We start from the raw sequence: 15,058 nt of genomic DNA on the forward strand, positions 1-15,058 counted from the left end.
CGTTCATTTCATGGTCACTTTGAGAGAATATGCGACCTCGAACGGAATACAGTGGCGTTTATTCTCCGAACGGGCAGAGTTTTCGAGAATCCGAATACACTCAGAATAGCGCACAACTAGTTAGTTTGGAGCAGGCTTGAGAGTGCTTTTGCAAAATTATTAGCTAGGTACGTATACATGTAAGTAAATACGTTTTTCTACCAACACTTAAATACATAACATTAGAAAACTTAATTAATACATTTGAACGATTCCACTTCACAGAATATTATAATCCCAATCAGCCAAATAAATAGTGTTTGAGCCATTTTATCTTGTGGAATTTGCGATCGTATTTACCTTTGTTTACTCAAATGCTTCACCTGCCGTGTTTGTTATATTTATGTAACGGACGATTTCATATCTACAAGCATTATGTTTATTTCCTAACGACGCCGACGCGCGTCGCCGACGTACGCGTTGTAATGTTTCATATTTTATCAAAGAACCTCATTAGAAGATCGTCACGAATAACCTCTTGTTATAAAATTCGAAAGTCGATTTTAATATTTATCAACTTTTGATTATGTGTGGGTAGCAAAATGTTTTCATATAAAACAAATACGTAGAAAATTGTAGTAAATTCACCGACAGGCACACACATTAACACTGGCTGTTTAGCATTGGAACGCTCTAGACTCTAGACCAGTGTTTCCCAGCCCTCTTTATGCCATACCCCACCGTAGTCTTTTCAAAGGTCAGATGCCCCACCGGCATCTTTTAACTAAACAGCAGGTAATTTTTCAAATCATATTGTTATATGTTTGTAAACATTTGAACCCCTAATGTCATTAAATAAAACCTATTCTAATACATATATTATAACTGAAATTATAACAAAACAGAAATTGAAAATGTAATTAAGTAGAATAAAATAAATACGTGTATAGTGCCCTTTATAGACACGTCTTCCACGCATTGACATACCTATAACAATGTACTATCGAAATACCACAATACAATTATACAGCTTGGGCCCGGTACCAATACAACATCTACAGCTACATCCTGCACAGTTTCTGTGTTTTTATATAATTATTGAAATTGTAACGGGTTTCATTCTATTTTAAGTACAATTTGGCGTTTATTTCAATTTTGTACATCTCACGCATTTTTTTTATAACCGATGAGTATTCCCCTTTATGTGTGGAATGCCGCCGTGTCTCATCTCTGAAGTGTGGTGCCCCACCTCTGAGGCCTTATGCCCCACCGGTGGGCGTACGCCCCACCGTAGGAAACACTGCTATAGACAGTCAGATTAAAGCAGAGAAGATTGTGGACAGATATTTCAGCAAAGAGAAACCTCTTTGAGAAGAAATATGAAAGCCTTAGTATTTACTTTGAAATTTTTTCCAATATTAGTAAATATTTTCATTATTAAAATGTAAATTTCGGGAGCATTTAAAATCGTTAATAACCGTGCCTGAAAATCAGAATTAAGTTTAAATGAAAAGAGATTCGAACTTCAGACTTTCTCGAGTCCGCGAAATTCTGTTTTTATAGAAGCGAAAACACACATTATCAGAAAACAACAATATTAACTCATTAAAAGGCAAGGACAAATGCAAGGCAGTAAAAAATACTATGCAATGGAACATTACAATAACTAACTTAACTGCATGAAAAATTTTAATGGAGACAAATTTAAAATCAACATCAAAAAGCACACGATTACTACACTAACCAGACGAGACATAACATGACTTGACCTTATAATATGTTTATATAACCTTAACGGGTTTAATTTTTAATTATAATAAACTTTTTTTGTGATATTGTGGTGTTTACCAATGTACCTTAAGTTTCTTGTAAAATTTAAATTTATTTTACATTTTAGTTAATTACTCGGAACATTGCCTTGAACTCGGATATAATATATGTAAAACCGGTATGTTCATATTGTTCATATCTGAGAACAGAAAATGTTTATATACAATGTTATAGCGACACTGAAGAAACGTGTATCTAGAGTATAATCTGCAATGTAAACATCGCTACTTGATTAGTCTAGAAAAATATCAATAGATAGAGTTTACACTTTGGTATTATTTTTAGAAGTTAATAAAAATATTTTGAAAACAAAATAGTGTGTCGTTCGTTGGTCCGCCTGGCGGTCTAATGGTCAGCGCAGAGTTTCACGATTGCATGAAATAACTGATAAAATCGATTTGATCAGTGATCAGTAATTTCGCATCACTAATGAAATTAGTTTGACAGCTGTGATTATAATCAAGCCATATTTTAAGGACTATAGTGACCGACTGAAACAAGATTATTAGCCGAAAACGAGACGGAATTTCGGTTTCTGTTGTGTTCTGAAACCGAAACTTATTTAAACAAGTTAAAAGTCACTTCAAAAGGCCCAAAAAAGTGTTCTTACTGTAAAACCTTACCAGTTCATCAAAATAAGTGCTAAATAAAATACACAATGAAATATAAGGCATAAATTAGATTACTTTTAGAGCTTTCTGTTCGTTGTATGTAATATAATATTTGACATATTTGTAATGGTTCATCAATATACGCTATAGAAACTTTAACTTATAAAATATAAAAAAATGACATAAATATAATTTTGAAAGATCTAAGAACTTCTAATTATAGTAAACAAATCACAAAATCAGTTTAGTTTTTATTTTTTATGTTAGACATTGGCTATACCTACAATAAATAATTATTTGAACGGACAACAATCCGATATCTCCAATTGTGCTAATTTTCTACCCGAGTACAGCCGAATGTAATCCGACACGTCCCGACCGCAGGTTTCGGCTGAGCCGATGTTTCGGCCAGTTTTTGTCCGAAACCGAAACTTTGGTCGATCACTGGGTATTATGTTGCATAACTCAATTTTGTGCTTTCTTTGCGGGTGCAATTTTTTTATATATTGGCCATTTCACACCATGGAAAAAATCAAAAAGGCACGATAACATCGGCTGGATTAATATTCACAGTCTTTAATTTTTTTTTAAATACATTTATTTATTTAATGGCAGGCAAACGCAATAACCAGTTCATCGTGAGGTCGGCTAATTTCCCACTTGATTTCCTTTTGCGGTATTTTTACCTGAGAGTAGCTGTTGAATAAATTAAAATTAATACAAAATAATGTAATAAATGTCATTTTTCCCTAAGTTTACCGTGATGCGTGGATTTGACGATACGTGTGAAATAGGCTTTTGCCTAACTGTTTGAAAGATGTTCAAGTTAGACATCAATTTCCCTTTGCGCATCTAATATTGCATAGGGCACTGCATGGGTACACCAATCGCTGTGCATCTCGATCATTTTTGTCACATGAAGGTAAGACGATCAGTATTACGCTTCAGGTGCCAGTCTAGGGACAATAAATATTTTCTAGTGTAAAAACACGTTTGTAAATAAATATGTTAGATTTCATGCGAACCGTGAACCCGAGACCAGCGCCCTTGGGTGATTTTCTCAAAAATGGCGCTTTGTAAATTATCCTACTATAATAATTACTTCATGGTAAGCAATCGCGCTGAACATTAGACAATGATGCGGACAAATCCTACATATTATACGTCATCATCATCACCATAAGCTCGACAGCCCTGGGAATCCAGGAGTCTCCTTAATAATTAACTACATATTATACATAATTCATCGTTATAATTTGAATTCTTTAAAATACTAATATACGTATCAAATTGAGCTGCGTGTTATTTTTTCACTGTTTTGTCGATGGTACGAGATGCTTGGCCAAACCATGGTCACGATGATAATTTTATTACGTGTTTACTGTTTACTATGGAACTATGGATGGGCGTTTCGTCATCGCTATTCGCCATGTTTGCAAATGCCGTGACCGTAAAATCTTGACCAAAATATCCTCAAGAAATTATTCCGAGCTGGCGCATGGCGCGCTGCTCGAACATAGGTAGCTAGTATCTTAGGTACCTGTATATAATATATAGAAGGTGGAAAGACAAAATTTACTAAGCGGCATGTAGCAACATTACATAAGAGACCATTTTACATTTTAAACATTTTATTTAACAAATTTACGGACAATGTCCAATTAAACAAATCATATAACGAAAAAAAAAACAATAATAATTTATTTATTTAACTTTTTGTACATAATGTTATTTGTACATTGGCGGGCTTATTGCCAAATGGCAATTTCTTCCAACCAACTAATAAAATAAAGGTTTCATTTTTATGATTCAAGTTACAGAACATATTCAATAAAAAAAAAGATTTAAAAGCTAAAGATATATAAACATAGAAATAAACGTATTTGTTTATAAATTACCTCAAATCAAAACTATTACTCAATGGGAAAAGGGAAAAAGAGGAAAGAGGAAAGGAGGAGAGATTAAGGAAGAGAAAGGAGATGTTTCTTCAGACGTGATTTAAACAGAGATAATGTAGTAACATCTTTGATGGTGGATGGGAGATGATTCCACAGTCGAGCCGCATATACACTATTTGAGTTAGAGATGAAAGAGGAATTGTGGATGGGTATTAAGAGAGTGCCTTGAGAATTAGAACGAAGAGGTAAACCATGAATTGATAAGCGTTGAAATTTTTCACACAGGTATATAGGATCGTTAGGACTATGAAGTACATTGAACAGAAGTGAGAGGGAGTGATAGTCTCTCCGCTGCCTGATTTTGAGCCATTTCAGTTGCCTACGATAGTCAGAAATGCGGTCATATTTCCTAAGACCAAAAATGTACCTTATGCATGTATTCTGAAGTCGTTCAAGTTTATCGAGTTGCTCAAAGCTTAAATCAGTCATGGAAACATCAGCGTAATCTAGAATTGGTAGTAGTAATGCTTGTACAAGGGTGCATTTAGTATTAATGGGTAAGAATTTTTGCAACCTTCTAATTCATTAGTATGAGCTCGCCAGCAGAGATGTTCATCCATTTGAACTCCTATATTTTTTACGTAATCCGGTAAAAAAAAATAGAAGCAATACAACAAAGAAAAGCAAAGACAAGTTAATACATTAGACAGGCATTATGAAATCCAGGTTAATTCTACAAATATTTCGTAAATTAATTGGGAATATTTTTTCGGTTTATTTGTTAAAAAATCCAATTTACAATAAAGATAATTAAGATCTTGATTTTCATTTACAAATCTAATCATTCTGGGTAGAGGCGCATGGAAACCATAATTAGTCTTATGATACCGAGGAACAGAATTTCATTATTTTGGTTTAGTTTATATTTACACCTGATGATGGGTAATTCTGAATACCCGAAACTTGTGTTCTTGTTTATAATTTAACTCGCGTGTGACGTAAAATACAAAGTATTTTATTTGTTTAATTATTATTCAAACCTAAAATGAGTCTCCCGCAATGCGTAGTATCTCAATAATAAGGAAAAGTAATTATTATTTTAAGGTTGTGGATTAGTTAAAAGATACGAAAACAAGATACGTGATAATGTTGAAGATAAAAAATGATAATATCAAGGGAGAAGACACGATCTATTTCAAATTTATATATTATATAATAGAACAGGACATAATATGAATGTAACGCGATGTTTAAAGTGATCGCTTGAGCCAATATTCAATAACAGGTCATAAGCTTCCTATATCCGCTAAAACAATACTCTCATACAGATTTTTTTAAAATGGATAGTGGAACTGGGTTCCAAACTTTTGTAGACAAGGACTGGATTCAACTCCCTGGAGAGCTGTTTATATTAACATATTACAACAGAGATGAAGAACATTTAAGAGAAGGTAATATAGAAGTCCAGATATCTACAGGGCTTATGACATAGATAGATGTTCAAATATGGGCGGAATGGTGAATGTTACACAGTGTGTAAAGTGGCCACTTAAACCGGCCATTGACAGGTCATAAGCCCTGTAGATGCCTGGACTTCTATATTACCTTCTCTTAAATGTTCTTCATCTCTGTTGTAATATGTTAATATAAATGAGACAACCAATGATCGAACTGCGCTGCATTTGGTTTACCAATGCAGTTCCCTATGCACCACTGGTTGCGGAAAAGGGGACGGTGATGATGATGATGCAACTGCATAGTATCTTTCAACGATAACATTTTCTTTTGTACTAATTAGCATTGTGTGCTTAGTACAGAGTATGCTAATAAGCTTTGTAAATGCTAAAAAATCTTTACAAATTGATTTAGTTGTCTAGTGGACAGTAGTTTGAACATCGGGCTACTTGTTATCATTGAGTCCATTGCTGACATCATGTTTACTTACTCACTTAATCCATATCCGCTCCAGGTGGAGCATATGGTGTCCACGAAATCTCCGCAGGTGTGGTATTCTGAATAGTATAGCGCGCGTGGAGAACGCCTTTTTAGCGAGTTTTGCGTACTTTAGAATGTATTTATGAGCGCTAAAAAGCGTTCTCTACGCGTGCTAAACTGTTCAGAATACCAGCCCAGGCTTATTTGTCTGCGACCTACTCCCGTTTGTTCTCCCAAGTCAGGTCCGCGCCCCGTAGTTCAGACGTGAACTGCCGACGAACTGCCAGCCGTGGATGTCCAGGAGCACAAGAACCCGATGCCTTGTAAAGTAGGCAATGGTGGTTAAGGCTCTCGAGACGCATTCATTATTAAATTAAACTTATTGCAACTTCAGGCGTAATAATCATTTTGGCTTGCCAAATGTTTCGCATGGTGGGCCCTTAGAATAATAACGCGCTACCGCTATAGAGACGAGCATACGGATAAAAATCATTCTAGGATTATCAATCACTAAGTTAGCTATACTTTACAGCAAAAGAATGGGCCGTAGGTACTCGGGTCGAGAATTGCAAGCACAGCGACGAAAGCGTCCGATACATGTTCGCTGTTAAACCAAATAAAAAAATTGCAACGCTTTTGTTGCACGTGTTGTCGGCCTTGTGGTGTAATGGTCAGCGCGTTTGCCGACCTGCAAGAGGTCTCGGGTTCGATTCCTGGCAAAGTTGACATGAAACATTGATTTAAAAGAGTGTTTTCGCACTAAAATATTTCATAGTCCTTTGACTGGTACCTGAAGCGTAGGACTGATCATCTTACCTTCGTGTAACAAAAAAAATATCAAGATACGCTGCGATTGGTGTACCAATGCAGCGCCCTATGCACTATAAGGTGTGGAAAGGGAATGATGACGATTGTTGCACGCAATAGAGCGAAATGGCATCTCTATAGCTGTAGCGTGTTACTGTAACTCATTGGGCCTTTATCATTAATTTGGTGTAAAGTTACGCCTAGCCGTAATGGAAGTATACTAATGTATATAGCATCCTTATTACAGTAGTAGAAGAAGGATGGAATTCCCATCGTTATTCTACCACTATGCCTAGGCGTGACTTTATACCAGGTTTTTAAGTAAGGCCCTGAGAGTGGGCCTATTCCTCTAATTTTGTCAGAGTGTTTTTTGTGTCATTTAGTAGGTATCTTCAATATAATATTATATTTGTATGTATTAATAAACAGGCATAAAAATGCACTTAAACTAGCCAATCATCATCATAATCATTCCCTTTCCGCAACAAAAAGTGCATAGGGCACTGGATTGGTACACCAATCGCAGCGTATCTTGATCAATTTTGCAACAATCAGGTAAGGTGATCAGTCTTCCGCTTAAGGTACCAGTCCAGGGACTATTAAATATTATAGAGTAAATATACCCTTATGAATAAATATTTCTTATCAACCATGTTGGGAATACAAGCCGAGACCTTTTGCATGGTAGACAAATGTGCTGACCATTACACCACGAGGCCGACAAATTATTGACAGTAAAATATAATGGTAAGCTGCGCATAATTGATTATATGGACGATTCGCCCCTGATGTCCGCCCATTTTACCAGAGGAAGGCGGCACGGTATAGAAAGGGCAAGGTGTAGATATCTCAACAAAGGCGACGCAATTTTAAAGTCGTGAATATACCTAAATATTAAAGATATATGTTTACTTAGGTAGATATTTTTAAAACCAGTTTTAGCTAGCGTCTTTTGTAGGATTTTGTAGTAGCTTTTGTAAAAATGCAATACCGTATTACCTCAACTTTAACATACTTGTTTCACTCATCCACGGAGCAAAGCATTGTTCCAAAAGACATCAAAAAGCAAAATTAATAATATTTTGGCACTCTTTCTAAAGCTGAGGAAATGGCTATTGTCCTACTGTATTGTCCGTGCGAGTTCACACGAGGACATTTCATATCAACCATGTCGGGAATCCAACACGAGACCTTTTGCATAGTATGCAAATGCGCTGAACATTACAATGAACAATGACAGGTTAAAGCCCGGTAAATGTGTATGCTTTCATATTCCCCTGTCTAAAATGTTTTCCATCTCTGTTGCAATACGCTATTCTATGTGATAGTCTATACCGCAACCTGAAATGAGCACTACGAAAATAAATGCACTCTCGCAAAGGTTCAGCGAAGCTATGTTCGTTCTCGCTGAGCTGGCACGAAATTGAAGACAGATTCACATCGCATCAGTGTGCAAATCCCAACAGAAATGTCACATCAATTCATGTATTAAGTATCTACAATCTGAAGATGAATTAATCATCATCATCATTTCCCTATTTGCACCCAATGGTGCATAGGGCACTGCATTGGCACTAGAGCTTCCATTCGAGACTCGAAATTTCGAATCTCGAGACGTATTCATCAGGTAGGGAAAGAACGCGTTGCCATAAATACGTATCTTATTTTTTGGGTGATCCCGTGTAAATTGGATTCGTTCCATCAGGAGCCATCTTCAGCGTAAACTAATAGTCTAGCTACATAAGTCTACATAACATACAATCAAGCTATCTAGAAACGGAGTCTCCACTGAGGCCGGATCAGTCGGCACTACTCGGACGTATGCTAAAGCTGCACATATTTTTCCCTTAGCTCTGTCTGGAGCACGATGACCGCTGGCTGCTAGCCGACTTCACCCTTAACTAGTTGTTGGTTTAAGAAGAATTTGCTGTTATGTTATTAGTTAGACAATGAGGAACTTCAGCCCTACGGGAAATTGGATACAATTTTTTTTTCTTACGTGGGGTAAAAATTAAAGCATTAAATTGTATGGCAAAGTTTCTTGAAAATGTACAGAAAAAATAATAAAAAATATTTTGATAAAAACGCACTACTTTAAATGACGTCACTGGTTCATGTGAATCGACCTATGATCTGAGAGCTATGGAAGATTTCCGGTATGCTTGTCGCTTCTGTACCAATGGGAAGAACTGAATGAGAATAAGCGGAAATGAACCTCTGACGTTACACGCGGAGTTATTTCAGAAATACATAACTTTGAAAAATCGTAGCGCCGATAATACGATATGTAAAAATTTAAAAAAAAACAATTGACTTAGTTTAACAGTCTATTAAGAAATATTTTTTTTTTTTAAAACCACTGAACTTCCTCATTGTGAACCATATAAATATGTTTAGTGATATAGGGACAGTTGGTTATTATTAACAAACTATTTGAAACAATCTACAATACCTAGAATATGCGACCAATATGACAATATATTTACCGAGGCTGATATTTTTTGTGAAAATGTATGTAAATTTAGGTAAAAAATTATAGAAATTTTGAGAGAAGCAGATATTTCACATTATTATTATATATATTTTTTTCATTTCGTTTCTTTTACATTTATTATATTGAACATAATTCAAATTATTGTATTTAGTGTCAATAATTTTTTGGTGAGTGCATGAGTGTCTTACACTAATGTACGAAGAAATTGGCAATACTTGTGTAAGTGATCAGTTTTACGCTTCCTTAAAACGGCTTCCTTTACGGCACCTTCGGATAGAAAAATATTAAATGATGATGTTTCCATGACTGATTTAAGCTGTGAGCAACTCGATAAACTTAAACGACTTCAGAATACATGCATAAGGTACATTTTTGGTCTTAGGAAATATGACCACATTTCTGATTATCGTAGGCAACTGAAATGGCTCAAAATTAGACAGCGGAGAGACTATCACTCCCTCTCACTTGTATTCAATGTACTTCATAGTCCTAACGCTCCTATATACCTGCGTGAAAAATTTTAACGCTTATCAGTTCATGGTTTACCTCTTCGTTCTAATTCTCAAGGCGCTCTCTTAATACCCATCCACAATTCCTCTTTCTTCTCTAACTCAAAAAGTGTATATGTGGCTCGACTGTGGAATCATCTCCCATCCACCATCAAAGATGTTACTACATTATCTCTGTTTAAATCACGTCTGAAGAAACATCTCCTTTCTCTTCCTTAATCTCTCCTTTCCTTTTTCCTCTTTCGTCTTTTTTCCTTTTTCCCATTGAGTAATAATTTTGATTTAAGGTAATTTATAAACAAATACGTTTATTTCTATTTTTATATATCTTTAGCTTTTTAATCTTTTTTTTCTATTGAATACGTTCTGTAACTTGAATCATAAAAATAAAACCTTTATTTTATTGGTTGGCTGGAAGAAATTGCCATTTGGCAATAAGCCCGCCAATGTACAAATAACATTATGTACAAAAAGTTAAATAAAGAAATAAAATAAATAAAAATACAAATTAATTTTAGTCAGGTGCCTTTTTTAATTTTTAGTTAAGTGCCTCGCCTCGTGGTGTAATGGTCGGGGCGTTAGCCTACCATGCAAGAGGTCTCGGGTCGATTTCCGACATGGTTGATATGAAATATTTATTTGAAATGGTGTTTTCACACTAGGATATTTCATAGTCCCTGGACTGGTACCTGAAGCGTAAGACTGATCATCTTACCTACATGTAACGAAAATGATCAAGATGCGCTGCAATTGGTGTACCAATGCAGTGCCCTATGCACCATTTGGTGCTGAAAGGGAATGATGATGATGAGTGTAAAGTACTCTAGATTAGACACCAAAAGTTTACTTTCTGCTCTTCCTCAATTTGTTTCCTATTTTCTATCAATTATTGCATAGACTGGTTGGAAATGCGGAAAAAATATATATTTGTTTAACTATTACAGTTTTCTGTCTTTAGTTCGGTGTGAAATAGAACCAGAACCCTGGACGAGTGCTTACGACTCGATGTCTACTCTCACAAGGAACAAGGAAATCGAGCGGATATAAGACCACCTCGTAGTGTAGTGGTTGGAGCGTTCGCCTACCATACTTGAGGTCCCGGGCTCGATTCCTGGAAAGGTCGACATGAAATATTGACTAAAAATGTGGTTCTGTACTGAAATATTTCATGTCCCTGGACTGGCACGTGAAGCGTTAAGCTGATTACCTTACCTGTATGCAACAGATGATCGATATACACGGCATTTAGCGCACCATCGGGTGCGGACGGTATGATGATGATAGCAACGTAAATGCCAAGCAAAATGCAACCTTATGTATGTATAGCTTAGAGCATCACAATCAAAATATTTCGTTCGTCTTCATTGGTAACTTATTACCAACGATATGGTTATTAATGTAAAGCCATGTAGTACAAATATGCATATTTTTTAAAGCTGATTTTTCAATAGATCAGATTGTGCTTCACTTAAACCAATAATATACCCGAATTTCAAAATATAACATGACATGTGACGTATAACATGTATTGACATGTTTTCATACTTTTAATTACTTATATTGTATCTATTTATTTATTTATTTAATCCAATATAAAATACAATACAAATACATAGTTAACAAAAATGTCTATACAATAGGTAGGTACATTCAATATATATATATTTTTTATGGATATAGCCACTCCACTGGCCCACAGGCACGTTCCGGAGTGTCAGTATATTTTTTATTTATACATTATTGTACATAATTTCACATCAATTGTGTAAAAATTTAAAAGAAATAAAAAAAAAAAAAATTAAAACATATCTACATCAATAAAACGAAAAAGGATTTTCAAGAAACTATAATGCATATGTATATAAAATCAATATATTGCTGCTCTTACTATGTGTCATTAATTTTGAAGATGTTTTTTAATTGACTTAAATTTATTTTCTTATTTAAAGATTCTTTAAAGATTTTTCCCATCGTTTCTTTGAATCCCTTAAAATATGTGTGTATTTTTATTTTTCTTTTTAAAAAATGATATTTTTATTTTATTTTATTTTTACACCTGAGCATGTTTTTCATTCTTTATTTTAATTCTTAACTTTTAATTACTTTTACAAATTTTCTTCATTTTTTTACTTTAATTTTAATTTTTAAACAACTTCTATTTATGTTTATTTTTCTTCTCTTTTTTGTACTTTAATTAATAACCTTACATATAATTACTTGAAAATATGGAAACTTCACTGGTCCATTAGAGTTAAGTCTAACTGTGTAAAATACAAAACTTTGTAACTGTACTGTATGTTTCCCAAATAAAAGAAAATAAAATAAATAAAAATAAAATAACGATCCAGCAAAAGTTTGGTCTTGGTATATACGACAGCTAGGAAAAATAATATTTGTCATAATTTTTAAGTATTAACTAGACATCAACAGCCTATTGAGCTCTAAGCTAACTTGTGCTATTAAAGTTTTTTGTCTATAAGTAAATAATAATTAAGAAATTGATGAACAAACTTGACAATAACCCGTAATTTTGAAAGATCATAAAATGTATCCAAGATAATCAAATACTAAAAATTCGCATCCAATTTACTAAGAAACGCAAAAAAAGAGTCAAAACTAAAAATAGTCAGTGTTTAATTCAATAAAGACTTTTTAAAAAAAAAACAAAATGTTCAGCGCCCCGTGATCTGATCACTCGCGAAAACGAGCTACTCGTTTAAAAATGTGTATTTATTATTACTCTGAGACTATTGCAGTGCTATTCTGAACCGCTCTCGCGGCCGTAGAAAACACTTTTACCTCGCGTATTTTATATGTAAATACGCGAGATAAAAGCTTTTTCTACGTCCGCGAGAGCACTTGGAATATCACCCCAGTCATGCTTTGCCCGTAAAAGTTAATACTTCTTCGATCGGTGTTCAAATTAATTCAGAAAAAGAAGTATTAGGTAATTATTGATTGGTAATTACGTAGAATTAACAACGGTATTATTGAGGCAAAATAAAAATTTATCGGGTGTCCGCCACGTGGTCAAATAATTAGCGCGTTCGCATACCATGCAAGAGGTCTCCGGTTCGATTCCCGACATGGTTGGCATGAAACATTTATTTTAAAATGTGTTTTTGCAGTAGAATATTTCATAGTCTCTGGACTAGCACCTAAAACGTGAGACTGAACATCTTACCTTCGTGAAACAAAAATAATCTAGACACGTTTCGATTGGTCTACCAATGCAGTACCCTATGCATCAATAGGTGCGGATAGGGAATGGTAATGATCGTAATACTGTTTTGCCGCGGTTTAATTACCTGTCTTAGTCAAATATATTCGCGAAATTACATAATGTCAAATTCTAAGTTCATAATGGAACATAGTAACGAAGACACGAGTTATTTCAACGCGGCTGTTAAAGACATAGCAATAGCTACTAGCTACACGTATTTCACATGACAATTATTTTTACAGCAAACGTTTTTTTATCAAGGCACCTTAATGGCGTTAGTGGTATAAATACATTCATTCAATTATTGTTTGTTGTTTGAGTATATAATATTTTCTCGGTGGCTAATCTCCTCCCTTGATTATCTGCCCCAAAAATAATATATTTATATGTTGCTATGTTCCTAGAGTGTGCCTCGAGTTACATAACCGGAAAGATTTCTGTTTGTAGCCCCTTGGCTCAATAATGGTACTGAATAATGTGTATACGATTTAGGCGCCTCGAAAATCGCAAAGTTATCAATTAAAACTACGATTTCAAGTCCCGACATTGAAATTTAAGACAGAAAACTGTACTGAGGTGTCTATTTTGCATTATTGTCTCATCTCTCATTCAAAAATAAATCAAAAAAACAATTTTCCCCGAAACACGATATAACTTCGGGCTATTCGGCGAAGTTAACAAACCAATAAAAACATTTACATTGTAAAACATTACATAGGTTAACAACAATGTACAAAATAAAATTAATATTACACAACGATAAGAAAATTATGTAGTTTCCCCGCGATGAATGATGTGGATACGGTCGGCCTGATAAAGCAGTCGTGCTGTGAATTCGTACGTAAATGAAATGAATCGATATAAAAAACTTGACAAAAACGAACCAGGATACGGAATATTTTTAAACGCGTGTTACATAAAAAAGCATTGTATAAAAGAAAATCAATAATACAAAATGTAGGGCTTACTTGCGTCTCTGCTAATTTGGATGTTGATATTCTGAAAAGCGCCATATTATTATTGAAAACTGATTATATACACAAAAAGGCGGCGCGGAACCCACAGAACACGGCGGAATACGAACTCCAAGCCAAGCACTCGGTCACACCGAAGAAGCGAAGAAGGACGTCCGGACACAGATAATGGAATAACTTCAATTTTCGGATTTCTTGCCACGAAAGTGCAAAGTCCTATTCGCGCGCCATCTAGCGCCGCTCCGACTATTTATCCGTAACCCGCCTGACGCAGCAAGAAGTGATGGAATAATTAGCATTAGCATCGTCAATTCATTATGAATTTTCAATAGCGTTAACAACTCCTAAATATATTTGCTAATTTAAATCAATCATCACCATCATCATAGGGCACCTCATTGATTGCAGTGCATCTAGATATTTTTTGTTGCATGGAAGATAAGGTGATCGGTCTTACGTTTCAGGTGCCAGTCCAGAAAAAATGAAATATTGCAGTGTAGAATCATCTAACTAATGAATTGTGTTCCCCTGCCAGTGGCGGTATTCTGGATCTTATCTACCCTCCTCCAGAGAGTGATTAATTCGAAGATTTTTATTTTTTAATGCGATTTTTATTTTTTAATGCGATGACACTTTCTTTCACATGATGGCAAAAAATAAATATCCCCAAATTAATCACTCTCTAGGGGATAGAGAAGATTCACAATTGTACCCCAGGGGTGATATTCATTATTCGCGGTCTTTAAAAAAAGAAAAAGAAAAATATTTTTATCTCGCGTATTAACACACAAAATACGC

General features: G+C 34.8%; 1 protein-coding gene across 1 annotated transcript in view; it reads right to left on the reverse strand.

Annotated features, from left to right (window-relative positions):
• Nucleotides 1-14,435, reverse strand: part of kdn (citrate synthase) — a 59,625-nt gene extending 45,190 nt beyond the window's left edge. The window contains exon 1 of the mRNA XM_088237741.1: nucleotides 14,255-14,435. Within this exon, the coding sequence (XP_088093867.1) occupies nucleotides 14,255-14,299 (45 nt within the window). The 5' untranslated portion in view covers nucleotides 14,300-14,435. The remainder of the gene's footprint in view (nucleotides 1-14,254) is intronic.
• Between the last annotated feature and the right edge of the window lie 623 nt (nucleotides 14,436-15,058).

Source organism: Micrasema longulum, unplaced genomic scaffold, assembly GCF_059751315.1.
Source record: "Micrasema longulum isolate JH-2025_06_02 unplaced genomic scaffold, ASM5975131v1 h1tg001778l, whole genome shotgun sequence".
In the NCBI taxonomy this organism is placed as follows: domain Eukaryota; kingdom Metazoa; phylum Arthropoda; class Insecta; order Trichoptera; family Brachycentridae; genus Micrasema; species Micrasema longulum.